The sequence below is a fragment of the Mesocricetus auratus genome, unplaced genomic scaffold, assembly GCF_017639785.1.
Source record: "Mesocricetus auratus isolate SY011 unplaced genomic scaffold, BCM_Maur_2.0 Super-Scaffold_100006, whole genome shotgun sequence".
NCBI classification, from domain to species: domain Eukaryota; kingdom Metazoa; phylum Chordata; class Mammalia; order Rodentia; family Cricetidae; genus Mesocricetus; species Mesocricetus auratus.
Genome location: NW_024429190.1, coordinates 54,429,153 through 54,453,826, shown reverse-complemented (window position 1 = coordinate 54,453,826; position 24,674 = coordinate 54,429,153). Strand labels below are relative to the sequence as shown.

At 36.8% G+C, this 24,674-nt stretch overlaps 1 protein-coding gene and 1 long non-coding RNA gene across 17 annotated transcripts in view; one reads left to right on the top strand and one right to left on the bottom strand.

Moving 5' to 3' along the window:
* The window catches only part of Clock (clock circadian regulator), an 81,817-nt gene that overhangs the window by 16,424 nt on the left and 40,719 nt on the right, over positions 1 to 24,674 (top strand). For 7 of the 16 annotated variants that reach the window (XM_040747228.1, XM_040747235.1, XM_040747234.1 and 4 more), the window contains exons 3-8: positions 4,170 to 4,253; positions 10,743 to 10,832; positions 13,377 to 13,436; positions 13,673 to 13,821; positions 16,550 to 16,641; positions 22,160 to 22,249. In XM_040747228.1, coding sequence (XP_040603162.1) covers positions 10,786 to 10,832; positions 13,377 to 13,436; positions 13,673 to 13,821; positions 16,550 to 16,641; positions 22,160 to 22,249 — 438 coding nt within the window. In that variant the 5' untranslated portion in view covers positions 4,170 to 4,253; positions 10,743 to 10,785. Of the gene's footprint in view, positions 1 to 1,412; positions 1,432 to 1,582; positions 1,607 to 2,029; positions 2,101 to 4,169; positions 4,254 to 10,347; positions 10,501 to 10,742; positions 10,833 to 13,376; positions 13,437 to 13,672; positions 13,822 to 16,549; positions 16,642 to 22,159; positions 22,250 to 24,674 lie in introns of those variants that run through there. The other 9 variants (XM_040747229.1, XM_040747231.1, XM_040747226.1 and 6 more) reach the window with 9 other exon arrangements.
* LOC121140846 overlaps positions 10,960 to 24,674 on the bottom strand; it is a 31,266-nt gene continuing 17,551 nt past the window's right edge. Inside the window, exons 2-4 of the long non-coding RNA XR_005877794.1 lie at positions 13,312 to 13,369; positions 11,839 to 11,966; positions 10,960 to 11,763 (exon numbers count right to left, since the gene is read on the bottom strand). This is a non-coding gene — a long non-coding RNA (uncharacterized LOC121140846). The remainder of the gene's footprint in view (positions 11,764 to 11,838; positions 11,967 to 13,311; positions 13,370 to 24,674) is intronic.

Below are 24,674 nucleotides of genomic sequence, written 5' to 3'. Positions count from 1 at the left end.
AAAATGGGTTCTCATATTTATTTGGATACTGTACAGACAGGGAGCTTAGGTAATATTTGTAGAGATGTATCAGTTAAATTGTTGAAATGGCCTTATGCTTTTCTAAGAGAACTTGCTACTTCTTTTTGGTTTTGTTTAATGTTTCGGAAATTATTCATTCTTTGACATTTGATAAGTCATTGAGCAGGAAGTTTCTGTGGTACCACCACAAGGCTTGATTCATAAACTTGGTTTGGGGTGTGGTTTTAAAGAATAGTGCTTGAGTTTTGTATCATAACAGTTAAACTTTAGCACTACTTTTGATTAATGTTGATATCAGAAAACAAAATTTGTGATAATAAATTTAACAGTTCTAAAATCATGAAATCAATAGGTTATTTGATTAGAAAAAATTACAGTTTTAGTTGTATAAATTATTATAGAAAATTCATAGTTTTAGTTTTTAACTTAAGTTTTTGAGTTATCCTTTAGTATTTAGCAATAATTAAATCAAGATAAAAGAATTTCTCCCCCTTTAAACAATGTAAATACATAGGAAAGTAATTTTTTGCTTATGTTTTTGTTTTCTGGAATAAATAACATGTATTTTCTCTTCCTTCTTACATGTAGGTAGAGCTATAGTATTAGACACTGAATTCATAAAAAGATAAAAAGAATACTTCACTTTTCTAGTTATAAAAAGAATGCATGTTTATGAAGGAAATTTTAAAGTGTACTGCAAAAATTTAGAAACCACTATCTATAAAATATCCCAGAAGCCATCATATGGTGTAACTTTGGTTTTATGTTTAAGTGCCACTCTATGTGCAATTGGGCATGCAATTTTTTTCTAGCTTTACTTTAAGTAATTATTTCAGTGAATATAAAACTTAAAGCACCTCTCTGTTTATTTCCCAAAGTGAAATTATTGGGTGTCTCAATCTCCTCATCCTCCCTTTAAAAGCCAGAGTCTGGTGTAGTCAGGGCAAGCCTTGAATTTCCTATGTAGCTGAGGGAGGATTCTTTTTATACTTCTAATCCTCTGCCTTCACTTCCTGAGTTCTAGAATTACAAACATACATTATCATGCCTGGATTATTTGGTGTGTTATCAAACCAGGGCTTCATGCTTCATAGGCAAGCACTCTACCTCCTGAGCCAGAGCCACAAGTTTTCCTTTAAGAAGAACAAATTCCTGGCTGCGGCTGTAACTCAGTTACTAGAGTAGTTAGTGAGTAAGCAGTCAGCCAGAGCTTGAGGCAGCTGGTCACATGGCATCTACAGTCAGGAAGTAGAGGGATAAGAAAGCGCTTTTGCTCAACTACCTTTTTACTTTGTGTGCCATCTAGGACCCCAGTCCAGGGGATGGTGCTGCTCACATCATAGTGGGTCTTGGGGCCTCGGTCAGCTGGATCTAGAGTCCCTCACAGGCACATCCAGATTTACCACCTAGGTGAGCCTGCCTCCTGGGAAGTGGATAATGAGTGCTAACCGTCAGGGGCATGTTGGACTTTCCTCTGTCCTTCTGACTGTTTCTCCTTTGGATTTTTGTTAAGCAGATCATGCTGGCTTTGTAGAATCACTTTGTAATATCCTTGAAGTTCTTTGGAAGAGTTTGAAGAGAAAAGGTATTAACTCAGTCAAGGTTTGATAGAATCAGTGAAGCCAATTTGGTTTCTTTGTGAGTAGTTTTTGATTATTAGGTCAGTATAAGTATCTGTTCACATTTCATTCATGTTTAAGTCTTGATAGGGTGTGTATGTGTTGGGGTTATCCGTTTTTTGTTTTCTAGTTTGCTGTTGTTACAGTGATGTCTTACAGTTCCATGTCTGTGGCTTCAATTGAATTGTCTCCTATTTCTCATTTATCTGAACCTACTTTATAGAATTGAAGGTGCATCAGTTCATTTGATATGTTTTTAAAAGGCTTAGCTTTGTTGATTTGGGGTGGGGCTTATTTCTGATTGATGTTTATTTCCTTCCTTCTGCAGACTACAGACTTGATTGTTTTTCTTTCTGGTTCCTTGAGGTTTCTTAATTTTCCTTTTTCAGAGGTGGATGTTGGACCCAAGGCTGTGAGTGCATCATGCAAGTGCCCATCACAGAGCTGAGTTCTAGGTGTGGTAGTTTTTATTGTGGGTATTTAAATACTGTTCTAAAATGGCTATACCCATGCATTTGTTGTGTTTTTTGTCTCAGAATACTTGATAGTTTTCCTCTTGATTTGGTCTTTAGGCCTTTGATTTTCTAATAGTGTGCTGTTAAATTTGCATGTTTGTATGTTTGTGTGTATGTTTGGTCTATAATGTAAGTCTGTTATTATTTTTCAGTGCGATGATCGCTCCATTATCTAAACCTATTGTTTTATTTCCCTTCACTCTGCTTCTTATATTTAGGTGTCTTCTTGTTGAGAGTATACATTTGTAATTGCTGTAACTTTTGAAAAAGTGGAACTTTTATATATAACACACACACATCCTTACCTCATGACAGTTTTTAAAGTCTGTTTTGTGTAGTGAAAGTATGGCCACATATACCCTGTTTTTGTTTGCCATCTGACCTATGTGGAATATTTTTCAATGTCCTTTTAGTTCTAGCATATGTGTACTTAAATCTAAAATGAGTCTTCAGATACTATCTGGTTGAGTCTTACTTATTTTGAGTTCATTCAGCAACTCTGTCTCTCACTTTAGGACATAATCTTCTATGTTACTGTGATTCCTTGTTTTCTAGCTCACTAGCTCTCCTCTTCTTGCTGTTTTCCTCTGTGTTTATTATGTTCCTTTTACATTATTGAGCTTTTACTTTTCTTTTTGTGTATCAATAGAAATACCTATAATTGTCATGGATATTACATAAAATGTGATAGTCTCTTTAAGCTAAAAACTTAAATTGCATGCAGAAATTCAAGTCATTTACTCTTCTTCCTGCTTTATGTTACTGATGCCACACCTTACATTTATTTATATTGTATGTTCAGTAATTTAAAAAAAATCTGTGGTTCAGTTTCTGTAGAGAATTAAAAATGATTTATCTTGCTTATATTTTTTCTGTTTTTTATCCTTTTATTAAAAATAGATTTTTTATACAATATATTCTGAATCTGATTTCCCCCTCAGCTCATCTGAGATTACCCACACCTTCCTTCCTAGCGTAATCCATAGCCTTTCTACTCACAGGCTCCATCATCATCATCATCATCATCATCATCATCATCATTCATCATCTAACCCAAAAACAAACAGAATAGGACAAAACAAACAAAAGAAAAATAGCCAAAGCAAAAGTACAACATACACATGAAGATGCAAAGACACACGTTTGTATACAAAAGAATTCCCTACAAACACAAAACCAGAAGCCATAATATCAAAGGGCCTGTAACATTAAAGAAAAAAAAATACCTTGTCAAAACCTTATGAGATAGAGAACCTTCATTGAGTTCATTCTATGTTGGCCATCTGCTGTAGGCATGGGGCCAGCCCTTAAGGCTCCATAGGAGAGAACTGATTTTTCATTTTCAAGTGGTTATCAACGGATATAACTTCTGGTTAGGGGTTAGGGATGCGGGCTTGTGTCCATTTCTCCTCCCAGCTCTGAGACCCCATTTGGTGAGGACTTGGGCAGGCCCTGGGCATGCTACCACAACCTCTGTGAGGTCATATCTCCCATTGGCCATTGTGTTAAAGGGCCTTGTTTCCTTGCTGTCATCTATTCCTTCTGGTTCTTTACTCTTTCTGCCTCCTCTTCCCCGGGGTTCCCTGAGCCCTGAGGGAAGGGATTTGATGAAGACCTTCCATTTAGGACTGATCGTTCCAAGGTCTTTCTCTTTCTCCTCATGTTGTCTACCTGTGGGTGTCTGTATATTTTTCTTCATATGCTACAGGAGGAAGCTTCTCTGATGATGGCTGAGCAAGACATTGATCTATGAGTATAGCAGAGTGTTGTTAGAAGTCTTTTTATGGATATAGTCTTTTAGCAGAGCAGTAGTGTTTGGTTTTCCCCTAGGTCCCTAGCCTCATTTGTAGCTTTAAAACTATTTTCTTTTTATGAAATCAATTTATAGAATTTGAATTTTACTATTCATTTTTATAACAGTTCTAAATCTGTTCGGGAATTAGTTAAAATGTTTTTGTGTCAAAGTTGTATATAAGTTGGATAAATTTAAGATTTCTTTGTTGTTTAAATGCAGTTCTGATGGTCAGTCATACAGAGGAAAGCCGTGAGCTGCTGGGTTTTGAAGAATCCCTTCTAAAGATCTAAAAAGTGCAAAAAGGTAAAGTCTTCTATAGTGTTCCATTGTATTAATTTTTCCCAGAAAAAAAATGTGTGAAAGAACTTTAATTACTTGGCATATTTATTTGAAGAAAACATTACTTAAAAAAAAACAACTTGCTTTTGTGTTAAGTCCAACTGAGAACATTTGCCATACAGTAATTACTATTTATGTATTGCTTTAATTAATGATTACATGATGATTAATAAGACTGAAGCTATCCCTGTCTCAAAGATTGCATTTTAAAGGAAGACAAGCAGTAAACAAGCAGTTAGTACTACCAAGAGAAATAAAATGGATGATAGAGATTGGGGTGGCTTTCATAAGCTTAGTCAGAGAAGGCTGTGTTGAAAAAGCCATTTTAGTTGGGAGTGAAATGGCAGGTGCTAAGCCATGAGTGACTAAAGAGAAAAAAGCTATATTGGCAGAGTGGGAGCAGAAATGACTGGGTGCTTGAAGAACAGAAGATAGATGTGGCTGGAATGTGCCCTAGGTACTACAGAACATACATGAAGATCAGCCTGCAAAAGAAAATGAGGAGTAAGCAGATGACTGCAAAACCGTCAGGTGCTCTGATTAAACTATTTTATTTTGGACACCTTGGAAACCTGTTGAAGAGTACAGCGGCTGGGGAGATGGCTTACTGGGCAAAATGCTGACTATGCAAGCATGAGAGCCGGCCTGAGCTCCCGTTCCTAGCTCTCACATAAGAAAAGCTGTGTGGTATTGTCTACCTGTAACCTTAGCATTAGGGGTGGAGACAGTGCGTCCCCAGAACTCCTTGGCCAGGTTTGCTGTAGTGGTGAGTTTCAGGTTAGAGAACCATATAAGAAAACATATGGTATCAACCTCTGGTTTGTACACAGGCACGGCCTGCACAGACATGCATATACATAACATATATACATACATACATACATGCACCCACACAAACTATAGATATTCCAAAAAGGCATTGTGATACCAGATGTGGTGGCACATGCCTGTTTGAGAGGCAGGGAGAAGATCCAAAATTTGAGGCCAGCCTGGGCTGTGTGATACCCTTCACCAGAGAAAGAGAGAAAGGGTAGTCTGTATTTAAGGCTTTGAAGTTGGAAATCTGGACTAAGATAATAGATTTAGGAGTTGTGGGCATAAAAAAGTACTTAAAAGTGTGCATTCAGTTATCTAGGAAGTGTATTCTACCCTAGTACAGACTAATATTTATCATAGGAGAAGCATGGTCATTAAAATAAATACAAAAGCTGGAAAATGCTCTGCAAGAGAAGAAGTTATATCAGTATAATCCCAGAAGTGATGGCCTATCACATCCACCAGGGGCTAGTCTAAAGAATCAGGGAATCAGCCCCTGCATATAGCAATGCACTATTTGTGATGCCAGGTAAGCAGTCTCAGTGGAGGCTACAGGAGTGCAGCAGAGTGATGAGAAACAGTAAGGACGTCTGTGCTGAGATAGGGAACACTGCAGCTGAATTTCATGTCTTGAAATCTCCTTATAGCCCATGTGTTACCTCCCTAGTCACTGTGGTGCAGTGCCCAACATAAGCTACTTTAAAATAGACTTCTGGATTATAATTTTGGATTTTGAGCTCAGTAGACCGTGATTATTTGTTTTTGTGTTTCTGGGCTCATTGTGAAGTCACCACTAAGGCAGCAGGGACATGAAACAGAGGAGGTGGCAGGATACAGGAAGAGGCCAGGGCAAGACACAGCCTGTGATCTGGCCACCATTGACCTACTTCTCACTAGGCCTCACCTGCCTTCTACCACCCCAATAATACCTTCATGTCCTGAGCCAGTCAGAGGATCAATCTGTCCATTATGTTAGAACCTTGTGGATAAATTGACTTTGAAACTACCCTGTAGACCCATTCAGAGGTTTGTTTAATCTCTTACATTAATAGCTCTAAACCTGTGGGTTACAGCCCCTTTGGGGGTCAAATGGGGGTCACCTAAAACCATCAGAAAACGCAGACATTTATATTATGATTCATAACATTACAAAAATTACAGTTATGAAGTAGCAAAGAAAATAATTTTATGGTTGGAGTCACTTTAACATGAGGAACTGTACTGAAGGGTCACAGCATTAGGAAGGTTGAGAACCACTGTCTTAGATGTTTCTTAATCCAGTAAAGTAGGCCAAGATTAACCAGTCACAGTTAAATAAAGAAAAATAAGTTTTGCAATTGACACAGCTTCATAAGGAAATAGAGAATGGGGGGAGGAATGGACCTTGAAAAGCAAACGGAAGTGTGGTACGTTTCTTAAGCTAGCAGTGGGAGGTCTGAGCCTCTGAAATTGTCATGAATTGAAAGTGCTCTTATTTCTGGAAATGAAAGTGGCGGTGGTACTAAAACAGAGTAATCTGTAATCTGTTGTAAATATACTTAGGAGATTTCTCTTTCTGACTCTGAAGCTGCTGCAGTTGCTCCTGACAGTCACAGAAGTCTGACCATTCTTTAGCAAGTATAAAATAAGAGCTGAATGGGAGGGTTGAAAAGTAAAAGCAATGTGTTAAAAGTCAGAGAAAAGTAAAAATTAGATAAACTTATTAGAAACTGTCCTTCACATTCAGATAAGATTTCTAGCAAAGTCAAGGAAACAAAGGAGGAAAACCTGAACCCTAACCCTACCTTGCTTGGATGGGAGGGTGTAAGTTACAGCCTACAGATTGACTGATTCAGGTAGAAAAATAAATGGAAAACAGTATACATTACCATTAAATTTTAGAACAGAGGGTTGCTTCCATTGTGAAGGAAGTCAGTCACAGAGGAAAGGATTAATAATCAGAGTGGCATTGGACCCCCTGATACCATCTCTCTGTTGGCAAGCAAAAATTAAGTAAATAAAAAATGGTGACACTGTGATGTGTTGATCAGCTTTCAGTTAACCCTGACAAAACACCCAAGATAAACACTTTTAAAAAGGAGGAAAGGGTTAGCTTGGCTTACAGTTCCAGGGGTTTCAGTCTCCAGCCACTTGATGTCATTGCTTATGGTGAGCTTGGACATCACTAGGAAAGCTGCTCACCTTGTGGCACCCAGGAAGTATACTAGAGTGCTGATAACCTCATTTCTCCAACATTTCACCTTTTGACATTCCTATAGCTTCTCAGTAGCCCTGTTAGCTGGGAACTAAGCCTTCATCACATGAGATTTGGTTGCAGGATGTCATTTGAGATCAAACCATGTCATCTAGGGTAGAGAAAACAGCATAACTAGAGACCTAGGGAATCATCAGAATAATAGTGAATACTGATCCCAAGATGACAGCACTGTTACTAGGTATACATAACAGATGTCATGGGAATGGATTAGAAAGTTCTGGGGGAAACAGTTGAAAAATGGTAGTATGTTTACTGTACATGAAGATAAGATACAGAGAATATATTTAATAGTTGTGAGTTTGGAGTAAACCATCAACAAGCATGTTCAAAACTAGATATTCTATAAGGGAAAATAGCCAGTAGTTACTTTTCTCCTGCTGTGATAAAACACCATGACCAAGGCAACTTGTAAAAGGAAGTATTTTATTGTGTTTATAATTACAGAGAGTTAGAGTCCATGATGGCTGCAGGAATAGCAGAGAGCTCACATCTCAAACCACAGTCAGGAGACAGCACCCTGGGAATGGCTTGAAGCTTTTTAAGACACAAAGTCTGAACGTTGATAACTTCCTCCACATTTCCTCATCCTTCCTAAATAGTTGTACCAACTGGGTACCAAGTATTCAAATATAGGAGCCAGTGGTAGATAATCTCTTTTAACCACTGCAGCAACTAATCACAGGAAAAACTACTCAGAGAGGAAAATTTAAAATATATGCTAGAAGGCTGAGGCGTATCTGTGAATTGCACTTACAGTTATAAAAATGTGAACTTAGAATTACAGTATCGGAGAGTTGGGAGGAAGTATATGTTTATAATGTCAAAAAGGAAAAAAATCCTCAGGGTTGAAAGATAGCTCAGCAATTATCTCAGTTAGGATTTCCATTGCTGTGATTAAAAAGTTGACCAAAAGCAACTTGGAGAGGAAAGGATTTATTTCAGCTTATAGTTCTACATCACAGTCCATCACCAAGGGAAATCAAAGTAGGAACCTGGAGGCAGGAACTGAAGCAGAGGCGAAAGAAGATGCTGCTTCCTAGCTTGTTCCTCATGTAAGAAAGCTCGGCCTGCTTTCTTACATACCCCAGGACCACCTGCCCAAGGGTGGCGTCGGCTGGGCCATCCCACATCAGTCACTAGTTAAGAAAATACCCCTGTAGGCTTACATACAGACCAGTCTTATAGAGGCATTTCCTCAATTATGCTTCTCTCTTCTTCATAGCTCCTGTCTAGTTGACCAAAAAACAAAAACTGAAACCAGCCAGGAAAGTGATTAAGACCATTGCCTGCTCTTCCAGAGGATCCAGGTTCAATACCCAGCTTTGATTGGTGGCTTACAACCACCTGTAACTGAAGTTCCAGGGGATTTTATTTCCTCTTGGCCTCTGAGGGCACTTCACTTGTGTGGTGCACATATATGCAAGCAGCCAGAACACCCATACACATAAAACTAAGTTAAAGTTTTAAAAATGCTCCTGTCCCCCAAAAACAATTAGATTCGCTCAGTCGAATTAAGTAAAAGATGCCTAAAAATGTAGCCACTTTTGAGAGCTGAAGAGGCTGATTTAAATTCATTGGGATAGTCAGTAAATTATAACTATCTATGAGCTCTATCTGAAAATGAAAGAATCAAAAGTAACAAAAGATGTTCACAGCACCAGAGTGTCACTGAAAGAAAACGGGCAATGGAGTCAGAGAACAGAAGACTTCTGGTTTTGTAGTATGTTTCCTAAAACCACTTAACTGTATAAACTTCATGCTTGTGTGTACATGGGAAAAAACTAAATTGTAAAATAAAAGCATGAAAATAAGGACATTGATACCACAATTGTTTTCCTGGGGAAAGGAGAGAGGGAAAAAAAAGGTCAGAGAAGTTTTTGTTTATTTGTTTGTTTTTTTGTTTGTTTTTTAGTGATCTTTTTAAGCTATGAAGCACTGATTAATGAACTGTGCTAATATTGATCAGTGACAACATTTGGAAAGAAAAGCCTGTGGTGGGTGACAGCAGCTGGGATTCAGAAAGACAATAGTGTAATGCCATTAATAACACACTGCGCAGTTTATTTTTAAAACAGAATCCTTTTCATGTGAAGGATTCTCTTCCAAAGATGGACTGCCAGACATGGAGATCATCTCTAATTGTGTGCATTGCTGTGTGCTGGAGTAGGAGTTGTTTCTGTATTTACCACATTAAAATTGTTCATAGACTTTTTTTTTTTTTTTTTTTTTTTTGGTGTAATGCTGTCTGCCCATTCCCTGGTAAGCTTGCATTTAAAGCTGATTTTAAAGTAGTGTTCACACACCAGTACTTGTGCCCTCAGTACCCTGCCATCATGAAATAGTAATATGATATACGATCACCTGCTAAATCTGTGACCTGGAGTTTAAGGGGCTCATGTAAAGGAACATTTAATTCCTAGCTTTAACTTGATCCTTCTGTATTTTGGTGAACTGTGCGTTTAAGTAATTGCAACTGATCCCTTTAAAGACACATTGCCTATCATTCTAGTTTGTTAATGTCAATACCCTATAAAAATAAATAAGCATTGTTCTATATGAGTATACTGCATACTTGTAGTTTTTCTTAAACTTGTGTAGGGAAATGGTATGGTGTCTGAAATGGAGCCCTTCTGGTGAGCAGGTGTGAATATAGATTGTCATTAGAAGCCTGGGTTACTGGATGTTTGGTGTGTTTATTACCACAATATTTTGTTACTTTGATACTCTTCTTTAGTCTGACTCATTTTATTCTCTTCATCTTTCTCTTAAATAAAATGTCTCTCGGTTGGCTGGAAAAGTACAATAAAAGAGTGTGAGCTGCCCTGTGAGCAAGTGTAGTCTAAGTTGAGTGTGTGACTATGAATGTAGTCATAGGCTGCAGAGATTTTTTTGAAATTATTGTTGATGGTGGTAGAAGAGACCAGCTCATTATTAAGTCTCTAGGCCATTTTTAATTCATTCATTTTCTATGTGTCTGCTTCTCAGACTTGAGTAGTCACAGCAGTCAGTGAGGCTCTCGTGAAGATGTGGCTCGCAGATGATGGACGCTTCAGCCTTGGGCCATGAGTTCAGTAACAAATCTTGACCCCGGCTTCCCTCTGTAATTCTCACAGACACACTTGATTGCTTCTTGTATAGGTAATGCCACTGAGCAATGTACACTGAATATTAAAAATGACATTTCTGTTACTTTAGAGAAATACACTAATTATGAATTTGAATTTTTCCCTATTCCTTTTACAAGAAAAAAGCCTAAAATATTCCCCATCCAAAGATAATTTGCTTGAAAATTATGCATAGTATCCTACAGTATTGTCAAGAGTACTTTGTATAAGTGTTTTAGAACATGAATAACCATTTCTTTTTTCTTTTCTTCCAAGGAGAAGTACAAATGTCTACCACAAGACGAAAACGTAATATGTTATGTTGTTTACCGTAAGCTGTAGTACAATGAGCTCAATTGTTGACAGGTATGTTTTAAAGTCACTATTAGAATAATGCTCTATATCAGCTTGATAGGCGTGTTATGCTTAAACATGATGGCTGGTGTATTCAATTTCTACATAGAACAAATAAATAACAAGTGATGAACATTAGTAGTTTTAAAAGCCAAAAGTGACTATCTTAGAGTTTATGTTACAAATGAGTATTTATTCGTAATTTTGGGAGTTTTAGTCAACTGTTCTGAAAAAACAATAATGTTTATGAATGATTCTCTGGCCCCTTTTAGACTCTTGGGTGGAGTCTATTGGTGCTACCTCTATCTCTGCAAGCATCTTAGCCCTTGTGACTGATAATTCATAAATGTAATTAGGATCGTTAGTTCATTAGTTAGTTTTTAATCTTTACATATGAGTCTTGGGGAAAAGATAAACTTCCTTATTTATTTCTTTGACTGTAAAAACCTTTCTTTTTCTTTTTTTTTTTTTTTTTTGGAGGGGGGTGCTGGGAATGACAACCAAAGCCTATTAATGTATACTAGTCAAGTGCTATACCTCTGGACTTCCTCTCCGGCCTTGTTTCTTAAGGTTGTATTGTTATAGTTGCTGTTTTCATTTTAACACCTCTAACATTTCATGGGTGTTAAAATTTACTTCTCAGGCTTTATTTGGTAGCTTCCTTCCTTCCTTCCTTCCTCCCTACCTCCCTCTCTTCTTCCTTTCTTGTAAATCTTACGGTTAATAGTGTCTAGAGCTGGTGAACAGAATCTTTTATATTATTTCATTGAATTGCTTAGATCCTCAGGGTTTTATAGATATAAGTCAGAAATTAACCAGCTTGTTTAATTATGGCTACATATAATTCACTGTATGATGACTCCAGTTCTTTAAGAATTTTGCAAATACAGTTGTACACAGAGTGGCTGTTGATATCTGAAGGCAGCTTTTCTTCTTTTTTGAACTAAAAAACAAAGATACTTCTTGTATTAGAGCATAAGACTTAAGGACAAGCAATGTCCTTACTAGAGAGGTTTACCTTCACTATGGCCATAGCTTTGGATTATAGGAGTAGTCTCCTTGAAAAGACGTGCCAGTCATTTAAAGGATTGCAGATGAGTGGTTGTCCAATTCTTTTTCTGTTCCTTAGGACATTTGGGATGACATCTGTGTATTCAGAGATAAAGCAGTGATTACTACTATGGATTCCGTATATCTGAATATTGTAAAATTTGTAGACTTCCTCATCAGAAAATGTATATATATGTAGGAGTTTTAAAACAAGTTTCTAGGCATAAGTGGACACCTTCAAGTGTATTCATGAGCCTCCATAAAGCACAGTTTACAGCTGATCTAAAGTGAGGCTAATGGACACCTCAAAGGCTGTTAGTCTTCACAGGCACAGCAGGATTTCACTGGATGGTGTGACTGGTGAATTCATGTCAAAGCTTCACCAACCACTAGAAATGATATCACTCCTTAGTTTTAAGAGTCAGCTTCTAGTGCTCTTGACGTAATTTGTTAGACTTTGCCCCAGATCTTAAGTGGTCCCCATGTTGTTACTTAAATCCTTACTCAATGTACACCAGTTCTACAAGTACTTCCCTAACCACCCAGGATTTTCTATTGCCATGACAAATCACCAAGACAGCTTATAAGCATTTAATTTGGGACTCATGGTTCCAGAGGGTAGTAGAGACGATGACTAGCATAGCAGGGAACATGACAGTAGGTGGGCAGGCATCTCACTGGAACACTAGCTGAAAGATTCCATGTTAAAATAACAACCATGGGGCCTGGAGGGAGAGAAAGAATGAGAGTGACCTAACTAGGAGTGGCATGGGCTTTTGAAAGCTCAGCGCCCACCCCCCAGGGACACATGTCATCTAAAATGGCCACACCTCCTAATCTTCACCAAACAATTCTACCATCTGAAGACAAAGCATTGAAATATGTGAGCTATTGGGGGTCAGTCTTATTCAAACCACCATACCATAGCTCCTTAAAAAAAATTAGAATTGTTGGCAGACATTTCATGTGGTTTTCTTTCTACTGGAAGAGAGTAGCTGTTAGTCCTGATAACTGTTCTATAACATCCAGGATACAACTGAGTACTAATCTGTTAAATGGGTCAAAAATAGTAAGTTCATGAGTTAGTTATCGTGACATTTATGAATAGTGATGTTTTTAAAGTGACTATCTCAAAAGATTTTTAAGTTATATTATAGTTAATATGATTCCAGGTGGGTAGTTTAATACTAACATAATTTCATACCAGCATTTGATAGGTTTTCAGTAGGTATTAACATTTTGAAATAAGATATTTTAAACTAGATGAATTCTTGTTTAGCCTGATGCATACATAAAGCTTAGTATATATAGCTGTTCTTGAAATTCACATGTGAAAAACTTAAATGTAGCTAAACTTCATTAGAGAATAAGTTAGTGGTTCCTGAGCTTCTGTGTGCTTGATCGCATCACCTAGGAAACAGGTCAGTGTGAGTGCGTTTACCTGTGCTTTGATGGTGCCGCTTACTGTGTTGTTCTTGCTCAGCTTTTCACTTTGTTCTCTTGTAGAGATGACAGTAGTATTTTTGATGGATTGGTGGAAGAAGATGACAAGGACAAAGCAAAAAGGTAGTGAGTTATGAAATAGAAAATAGTAAATAAATGTATAATACCTACATGTATTAGTAAAGTAGAAAAGCTTAGACTATCAGTATGCAGTTTATAAATCAAATTGTTTCCTTACCTTCTGAAAAGTAAGCTTAATATAGTATGTTATGTCCTAATTGAACACAGTATATATTATACTATTTGTGTAATTAGATCAGTTGCTTAAAAGCTACATATTTGATTTCTTTTTTTCATAGAGTATCTAGAAACAAATCTGAAAAGAAACGTAGAGATCAATTCAATGTTCTCATTAAAGAGCTGGGATCTATGCTTCCTGGTAACGCTAGAAAAATGGACAAGTCCACTGTTCTGCAGAAGAGCATTGACTTTTTACGCAAACATAAAGGTAAACTACTGACTATGTAAAATGGGCATGGTTTTTATAGCAAACTCTCCCTTAGAACATGAGTTATGATGTTTAAGATTGAAAAAAAAGATTCTTAGTATGTTCTTTTTCATTCAACAAGCATTTAGTGGTTTCTATATTCTAGATCCTTTTGAAATTATGACGATTTTCTTGGCTGCCAACTTAAGCCAGGGAAGACAAATGTGTAAACACATAATTAAAATTCAGATGAATAGTTTTTGTAAACTGTAAGCTTGGGAAGCACATTTTGTCATAATTTTTTTAATCATAAAGGAAAGAATGTTTTAAGGTGTACAAAAGGTAATTTTAAAAATTAAGTGTTAGGTTAAGTAAGTGAACATGCTTTCCACAGAGGAGATACTGCGTGTAAAAGTGGAAAAGCAGGGAGGTTTGATTGTCACTGAGCATGTTTGTGCTGGAAGGCTGTAAGCGTGCCTGAGGGTAGAGTCACGTAAGACTGTTCCAGGCCAGTTTAAAAGGTCATTTCACTGTATGTCTAGGAAATAAAACACTACACTTAAAAATATTTGTTAACAGAAGAAAATCACCTTGACTAAATCAGTTATGGAAAAAAAACCTTTTAAAGTGTTTGATATTTAGGTAGTGGAGATACTAAACTGTAAAAACTAGAAAAGGTTGTTTGCCTTTTCAGGTGAAGTAAAACTGTAGAACTTCTTAGGAAACAGATGCTGACTACTACCTGTGTACCATTTTCTTTACCACCCTTTGTAATTCATTGCCAGATTGGTTTGTGTACCACTACTCTCTGAAATGTTTTCATTACTGACGTTACCACCCTCCCCAGCACAGCAAAAGTCTTTTCTTCCTCTTTAATCTCTGTAGAGTTAGAACTGGTGATCTCGGTCTGCCTGCTACTGACTCTCTTCTCCCATGGCTTCCACATTCTGCTGCTGCTTCCCCTTCCTGTCTGGCCCTCTCTCCTCTTCCCTTCTCTGCTCTCTAAATTTGATGTTTCTCAAGGCTTGTCCTTGTGATCTTATTTTCTCAACCCTCTTTTCTGTGGATAACTCATGGAACTGAAGCTGCTGTGCATCTGTACTACTACTAATGAATCTTTGTTTTCAGATGCAGAATTTTCATCCTTGCATTCTAGCTGACTTACAGATCCCACTTTCCATGTCTCCAAACTCAGTTTCTCTAAAAGGGAATTCATTTTCATTTTGTCAGGTCAGTTGCTCCTAAACTGACTTTTTCCATTTTTATACCATTTGATTAGGCTTCCAGGGCTCAAACATATTTTTATTTATCTTAGCACCATGTTACACATGGCGCATTCTCTTCTGAGTCTTTTGTAAATGTGTCAGTTACTTAACATTGAGAATCTTTGTAAATAGTATCCTTGCTTACTGAGCTCCCTTTGTATACATGGCACACTAAATCAGTCCCTTAAACATTATAGCACTCAGTAAATGATTGTTGAATGAAATCAAGGGAAGTGAATATATTTCCACCACCTGACAATAGAACATTAATTTTGGCATTAATTAGATTTTTCCCCAAAACTAAATTTACAATTCTCACAAAAATGAAACTTGTGGTAAATTTCAGGGAAATTTTTAAAGTATTTATTCATCTAACATAGACCTGTATTAACTAAACTTTATTAAATTTGTATATATAATTGTGTATGTGATTGACAACCATTTAAAAAGCATGACTGTATTTCACAGAATTCGTAGTTATACTTTTTAGTTACCTGTCATAGTTCAGTGTCATTTGTAATAGTCAAATTTGGTATGTAAATATATATTTAAATATCTGGTAACAAAATATTAAAATACTATAATCCATACTTTTCACAATAAAGTAAGGTAGTGTACAGCCTATCATGTTGATTTAATCTGTGTGGTTGTTGCAGTATGTCTACATTTAAAATGGAAAAAAATGTTGAGGTGTAGCCTTTGGAAGCCAAGGCAGGAGGGTCATAAGTTTGAAACCTGCCTGAAATATAGTAATACCTTGTTTAAAAAGAAAAGGAAACATTTGTTAAACAGCAAATAGCTCAGATTTCATTATTTATGGTAGCATTCATATAATTAAATCTATTTGCTGTAGCAAAATGAAGGAGTAATGTGGTGAAATGTGTGCCATACCTGAGACCCCAGAGGTTTGCCAAGCCCCATGACATTAGGAACATTAAGAAGACACTGAACATTCCCCCTGTAAGCAATGTTACTGTGTAATTCTGGCCCCAAATCCTCATTTAGTCTTTTAAGATAAGGATGAATCTTTTTGCCTAGCAAAAATAGGTTCTTTTTGTTAAAAACAGACTGGCTGACAGACCCCATTGGCGCCTTCTTTGTGCTGATTTCTTATCTCCACTTGAGACAGTACCATTTGAATGGCAAGGAAAAGATTAGCTGAAAAATGTCTTCAAAATGTTTGCAATAATCTTGTTGTACTCTGCTTGTTTTTATTTGCTAATTATGTCAAATTGGAAATAGGCTTAGAGCAGATCTAGGCCGTATAATCTTTCCCCAGTAAAAACCCCAAAGAAATTGATACTAAATTATTCAAACCAAGTTCTAGAAGATAGCATTTCACATTTTCAAACCCTGGTCTCCTGTTAGGTAGATCAATAAATATTGCCTGTTCTTATCATTGAGTAGGAAGAGAAGGCGACTTGTAGGTTTTTGTGCTCTCCTAGTGGTTAGAGTATGCTGCTAATGTGTCAATCTGTTTACAGAAATCACTGCACAGTCAGATGCTAGTGAAATTCGACAGGACTGGAAACCTACATTCCTTAGTAATGAAGAGTTTACACAATTAATGTTAGAGGTATGTCCAGATTTGATTTTTGAAATTTTTATTTTTCTAAAATTTTAACAATGATTAATTTTAGTATAGTTTTAGCAGTATTAACATTGAAAAGTCTTCTTTCAGTGTCAATGTAATAAGCTCTGTTTGTGTATAATTATTATTGATCATTGTATTGATCAAGTATTGTAAGAAGATAATGCCATGTAGTAGAGTAATACCAAGTTCTCCTATTTTCGTCATTTGAAATTTTGAGGTGCTTTCATACAATTCAGAAAGCTATAGCTACTGAGTCTTCAACCTGAGACTGTCCACTACGTTCTAAGAAAGCATAGATGTGTTACCACATCAAACACTGTTATCGCTTGTGTTTGTTTTATGCCAGCTGAACTCCTGTGCCATAATGGCATGGATTGCAGAGTTTGAACAGCAGAAGTTTGTTTTCCGTACTCCTGGAGGCAGGCAGTCCAGGAAGGAGGCCCTAGTGGGCTTGCTATTTGGTGAGAGCTCTTCAGTCTAGTTGATGACACGATGTGCAGGAGCTCTCAAGGATTCTTTTATGGGGACACTAATTTCATTTTGGGGGCTTCATCTTTGTCACCTAATCACCTCCTAGCCACCTCCTCCCTAATACAACAAAATGAAAAGTGGGATTTCAACAGAAATTTTGTAGGACATGGTATTTAGTTCTATTAAACATCTACCTAAAATGACTGCAAATGGTAATAAATGGTGTATTTTTTCAAATAAATTTGTGTCAAAAGGTAATCATTCTGTTAAGTGGAAACTTTTAAATGGAAGTGAGCAGGTGTTCCTCTATTACAGAATTGCTTTTAAAAATAATTTAGAACAGCTTTGGCTTGTATGTAGAACATAACATCTCCCAGTCAGGTATGTAACACATATACATTTTGGAACATTTATACCTCATAGTTTTTACTTTTCCTACTCTTTTATCTTTTCCTGCATGGAATAATGAAGTCATCATTTTTGCACAGAAACTAGTCAAAATTTAGTTATCAAGTTTCGTGAAAACTTAAAATAGCAGATGGGTGGTTTACTTTGTAGAACAGTGATAAGAAAAAGCATAAAAGTACTAACCTCAGTACTCAAGAGGGTATGGCAGAGTGATTGGGGTGGATCATGGGGTGTTGTGGCTAGCCTGGGCAGCATGTGCAAAAATCATAGATGTAAGAAGTGAAATTGTTAGGTAAAGAAGTTAAAGAGGTTATCTGTGTCATGGATGTTTCTAGGGTCTGAAGCAAGGTAGAACATTTTTCAGTAAGAGGGCTTTTTGTATTTTTTGATTATGCTTTGGGGTGTAACAGTTAGTGAATTCTATCTGTATATTTACCAGAAATTATTAAAATTTGTTAGAGTGTAAGTATAACATAAGCATTTAGACCTATTACTTTAAAACTAAAGGGTGCTTTTCTCCTGTTAAGTCATCCAGTTCCCAGACCCACTTTAAGAAGGTATTTACATGGGAACAGGGCCTGTCTCTGACTACTTTCCATGGTTTCTGGCACCCTACTTCTCATACAGGGTTGCCTTACTTAGTTCAAGTCTTACTGCAACTTGGTATGCCATGTTTTATTGAGGAGACCTGCCCTTTCCTGGATGGAGACAGGAGGAGGAGATTTTTTTTTTTTTGGTGGGGGAGTGGTAAGAGAGGGGCTGGGAGGGAAGGATGGTGGGGGGAGGCTGCGACTAGGGTGTAAATAAATGGATAAGGAAGTTCAGGAGCAGAGTTGTTGGGAAACTTGCCCACATCCTAGCTAGACAGTACGTCTCCTGCAATGTGCGAGGAAGCCCTGCCCTCAGTTACCCTTGTGTGAAGACTGTCTGAAACGAGCAGTTAGCTCAGTAAGTTAATGTACAGTTGACATACAACTCAGAACAGTCATAACTTGTGTTTTTCCTCTTAAAAGAGGTTTCACATTGGATGTATCTCTTTAAATTTATGTTTGTGAGAAGATACACACAATCCAGTCTCTGTAACAAAGAAAATGACTCATCCTTATTTTATAATCCCAGTGCAGTTTTTCATTCAGTAAGATTTTCTGTGTTCGTTATAAACTGCTTACTTTTATTGATGTGAAATGTTTCTTATAATTCAAAAGTTATGTATTTTATTGATAATCTTAATGTACCTGCTTTACTAATAGGCTAAACAGAAAAGTTTTACTTCAGTTGTTTTCTTCATAATAGGAAGCTTTTATAAATAAACTAAAAATTCTAGTGATAAGACATAAGAACTGAAAATATATTAAAAACTTGAAAATGTAAATTCTTTGTGATTGTCCTCAGATTTTAGATTCACATAACTGAACAATGTTTATTTTAATATGTAAAGAGTACATTTATTTATTTATATGTCTGTGGTTACATTTTTGCCCCACACATTTGGAGGGCAGAGGACAACTTGTGGGAGTTGGTTCTCTCCTTTTACTGGGTGGATTATAAAGATTAGACTCAAGTTGCCAGACCTGACAGTAAGCACTTGTACCCACTGAACTATATTGGTAGCTCAAATATGTTAAAGTTTCTGTATGTACCAAGTAAATGTATTTTTTAAAAGTAATGGGCCAAGGTAAAGGGTATGTATACAGGTGTGTATCTTATATCCTTAATCCAGATGTTTGCACACGTGATTTTACATGCTTCATGTCTTCAGTTTTCTGATTGAATATGAAAATTTTAACCATAACTTAGAATTGGATTTGTTCATAAAATAGTCTGGTTTTGTTTGGGTAAAGTTTATTTGACTGACAAGACTGTGATTGTAATTGTGTTACTCTTAGGTAATCATGTTTATTAGATTGTAGCTGAGTCCTGTCTGCTTTCAGCTGAATTTCAGATGCAGACTATCTTAAGATGTTAGTGTTGCTGGTACAGGAGCTTAGTCTATCCACTTAACATGTTAGCATTGCTGATACAGGAGCTTAGACCATCTAGTTATCATGTTGGTGTTGCTGATACAGGAGTTTAGACCTTCTGCTTAACATGTTAGCATTGCTGATACAGGAGTTCAGACCATCTACTTAGGATGTTGGTGTTGCTGGTACAGGAGCTTTAGATCATTTAGTTGAGCTTGTTCATTACTGACTGCCTAGAGAAGTTGAAGCTTTTTACCCCACAAAAGCTAACTAATGGCAAAATGCCTGTCTCCATTCTTTGAATAAACCTGCCTCCCCTCCCCCATCTATTGCCTGAGTAATTTACTGCAGGACTGGGAGTAGGCATGACAGGACAAAGTCATCTTGTTAAGATCATCTCTGGTTATATGCTGTTTTCCTCTCAGCAGCTCATAGTCTTCCTTATAGTCTACAAGACAAGGGCTCACAATCTGTGTCAGCCTTATCTTTGCTGAAGATCCACAAGGAATTTCTGTCCCCTTCTCTAGAACTGACATTTTAATCTTGCACAAACTAAATAATCACTGTTACCAAGGAGATACCAGTTGAAAGGCCGGGTGTTGTAAGTAGTGATCAGTTTTCCTTTATTCGTATGGTAAGAGGACAGGGATAATTCACAGTTGGCCATCATGACATGGGGATGTTCTCTGCCTTATTCTTCCACATTTCTCTAATTACCCTTTTCAAAGAAATTTTATTCCTCTAGTCAGAAGGTTTTCATGACTTGGCAAACTGTTGAAACGTTTCTCTGCAAGAGAAAAGAGCAGGCTTTATCTCTAGGAGTGGGGCTAAATGATTAAGCATCCTTATTTCAGTTCATTCTCTTCAGAGAGAAGCGTGCGGTTCCTAGGAGTGTCTTCACAGCATGAACTCCTCACCATCACAGTGAAAGATTACTTTTTTTCAACCCTGACAGTATTTTCACATGAGAAAGCATAGGTTTGTTTCTTTACACCAATTTGACTATTCAAATAATTACTGATTAAATCATAATGGGGGATACTGCAAGAGTTACTGTAAATTAAAGATTTCAAATGTCCTCATTATCTAAAAATACATTTGTTTGAACTGTTCTAGGAAGTAAGAAACTATTCAAAATGAGTTTTCTCAGAGACCCATATCTCTCCCCTAGTAGGAGAGAGGTGGGGAAGGGTACCCTTTTCTGTCCCTTCAACAGAGACTGGGATAGTAGGGCACTTGTCTAGGCCCTGCATTCATTTCCTAGCACTGCAAACAGCAGTCATAATAATAAATTGGACATGGTGGCTTACCTGAGTTCAAGACCAGTGTGAGTTATGGAAGCTGTCTCCAGACACCCCTACCCCCAACATACACACCCCAAAATAACAAAAATAAAGCCCATCTAATAGCGGTTTCCTTCACTCCTAATCTCATCCTTTATGTATTATCATACTTTTCACTTGTACCAAGTATTTCTTCTGTACCCAGACACAAGAATTACCAAAACATTCCTACCAGAGCTAGTGACCCTTTGAGAGAGCTATTTAACTAAATAACATTCAACTTCCCCGCTAGTGATCTTTCTCTCCTTTAACTTATAAATGTACTTCTCACTGTTTGCTTTATTTTGGTTTTCAGTGTGTTCCTTTTGTACATGAGCCCTTTAAATAATTCTCCTTCCTCCCTTATTTTCTTGCCAGGTTTATGTATGAGTTATGGTAGCCTCTTGTCAACTTGTTCTAAATTTGTTATGACTGACTTGCCTTCCTGTTGATGTTGCTCTTTGAAAATACTAAATATGCTTATTTTCTTGTTCTTTGATCTATCTGATATCACTGTACCATCCCTTTTTCCTTGTCAAGCTCTTTCCACACCGTATTCTGCCCCTACTGTTTCTCAGGCTCTTTTCTTTCTCTTAAAACTCATATTGCAGTGATTCTTCCAAGCTTTATCTTTGGTCTGTTTCTTTATTAAAGGTCACTACTATTCCTGTGGTTATCAAATGAAAGCATGCTGAGTCTTGTATCTTCTCTAACATCTCCTGAAGATGTTTGTATTCTTAGCACTTGCTTAATCCTTCTCTTTCCCTATTGCTGCTAATTTCATTCAGTGTCATTAATTTCTCAATTATTCCAAGGCATGTTTTCATGATTCAATTCTCTGTTCATATATTTCTTCCAGACTACTAGTATTAAAACACAGCTTCCCACCCATACAAAGCCTCTGTTGGCTTCATTTTATGTGTAGAATAAAGATACCTTTACCAAGAGTTTGGGCTTTAAACGTTTGTGCCTCAGCTTAGTTGGGGGAGGCTTAATTTCTTCTTCTCCCTTTATCCTGTTTCTCCCATCTCCAGATAAGCTGTACTGAATGTACTACATAGTGTATCATGCAGTGTAGGTATTTATGCAGCTGTAAAGGCAAACATTGATTTCTTATCTGTAGAAACCAACTTGCAATAGATAGTCAAAGTGATATTTTTCCCTCAGAAACATCTAAAGATGCACAAAAATTAATATACTAAGGTACCAAAAGCAAAATAGCTCCCATTTTGACTGTACTGTAAAGATTCCACAATAAGTCCTTTGTCATTTTTCTTGTTTCTGTCCAGTAAAATGCGTTTTTCTTTTCCCTTAACTGACCATTATGTTTAATTTCAGGCTCTTGATGGTTTTTTTTTAGCGATCATGACAGATGGAAGTATAATATATGTATCTGAGAGTGTAACTTCGTTACTTGAACATTTACCAGTAAGTATGAAAACCCTATAATCTCTGTGTCCTTTAATGTCTAATGTCTACATTAAATAATAGAATGCACTAGAAAGTAGACCTTTCTAGAAATATTCGAACATCGCTCTGTTTTCTCCTCAATTCCCTTTGCTTGGTAATGCTAGCTTTGAAATGTTTTTCTTTTAGCCTGATGAAAATACTGTATCAAACAAACGAAAAACAAAAAATGAATAACTTCCAACCAAATTTCTACTGAGATACTTATTGCTATGAGAATACCTCATAAATAATTTTCTCAAAAGATAAAAATTTATAAAAATAGGTGCAGAACTTGTATGAATTGTGAGTTGGACTGGGTAATGTAATAATGACCATATTCCATTTTAAAATATGTCATCAAAAAGGTGAACTGGGCTGGAGATGTAGCTCAGTGATATTTGTTAGACCCTAACTAGGAGAGTGGGGCGATGGAGGAAGGACAGACACATAAACATGTATAGTGAATGTAGGATCGTGTGGGATTCTGCTACTTCTACCTCCATAACTCAGACCTCAGAGTGTTTATTAGGTGTACACAGTACAAGGAGAGCAGTTAGCTAGTCTTGATTGATCTCTGTGGTGGAGCCATCAGTCTCAGGCTGTAAACATCCAGGAGAAGGAGGCTGAAGTTGCTAGTCTTTGCAGACATGGATCCATCCTCAGACTCCAGGGAAAACTGCTATTCTTCTGAGCCTGACCCATAAGAGTAACAACAGATTTTCTATGTTTCCCATGGGCCAGTTGCTCATGGGGTTCTCTACAGACCATGCCCATGTCCAAATACACATTTCTGTAGGGTTTCACAAACTGAGGCCTTTCTCTGCTTCCTCAGCCATGAAGAAAAAAAAATAGTGAAAAATTAAGTTGAATAATTTTGATTGACATGGTGAATACCTTAATTGTGTGTTTGCTTTACTCAACCTGTGTTTATTGAACATTCATTCTGTATTGAACACTAGGTTAAGTGCTGCCTATAGTTAATGGTTTTGTAATTGTACTTGAAATTTTTATATAACATGTATGGGCTTGTGATATAAAAATTCTAATATTTTTAAATTACTCTTGAAATGCCCATTGGTTGAAAATTTACAACAATGCAATATAAACAATTCTGTAAATAATAACTTTTTAAAAAACAAAGAGCATTTCCTCCCCTTTGGTTCCTCTGCTACTTAATACCTTGTGCAGAGGAAGGACTCTACACTTACAGTTAGGGTAGTTGTATGATGCTAAAGCCAGCAATTTTTATCGCTTTATTCATAAGAATACTGGTTGGTTTTTAGAGCCACTCAGTAATTATTTATTGGGTGAATAAAAATGAATTAAGTAGTTGGCTATCATAATGACTCCTTTTAAAATGTTTCCTAGGACCCTGAGAAATGACTAATTAGTAAGAACACTTGCTGTTCTTGCAGAGGACCGGGGTTTAGTTTCCAGAATTTACATCAGGCAGCTCACAGTTCTAGGGGATCTGGCAGTGCACATACATAATGTTCATACTTATACTTAGTCACACACACATACCCATTAAAAGTGCACACACATGGTGTTCATACCAGTACTTAGACACGTTCACATACCCATTAAAAGTGCACACACAGTCTTCATACCTATACTTAGACATGTACACATACCCATTAAATAGTAAATGAAGGTTAAAAAAAAAAAACCACAAAACCTTCCTAATGGAAAAGAGGGCATCAGATTCCTATAACTGGAGTTATAGACAGTTGTGACCTGCTAGTTGGGTACTGGGAATTGAACCTGGGTCCTCTGAAAGAATAACTAGATAACTAGTACTCTTAATCCCTGAGCTAGCTCTGATCCACTGTTGGTTGATCTTTGGTGTGGGATAGTTTTTAAATGGACAATCTGACAAATCTAATTGATTCGGTGTTTGATTTTTAATAGTAAACCTCACTTTGTCATTCCCTCCTATGTTGTTTTATAAAAAATTTCTATTTTAGAATCATTTTTAGATTTACAGAGAAAGATAGAAGGAATTTCTTTCTCATGAAAATAATTGAGGGTATGAAAGACTCCCCTCAGTTATTTTCTTCCATTTGAGTTGTGCTTAGTAACTGAGTGGACATGATATATGTCCCCCAAGTGGACATAATACGGGTGACTTTTTTAATCTCAGAATATGACAACTTTAAGTATAGTGACTAATGGAGCATGAAGAATAGTGGCTAATGGCAAGTTTGGCACTGTGTGAAGTGGGAGGAGAAGCTGAGGGGGCATTTCTTGTGATTACACTCTTGGCACCTCACCTGTAGTCTTATCTTTGTGAGTAGGACACAGCTGACAAGTTTACACATAGAAAAATAGGGTAAAGTAAGTGGAATCATGATGTAATGAAATAGTACTAGAAAAGGTTGTTGGTTAAGAGTAAACAGAAAAC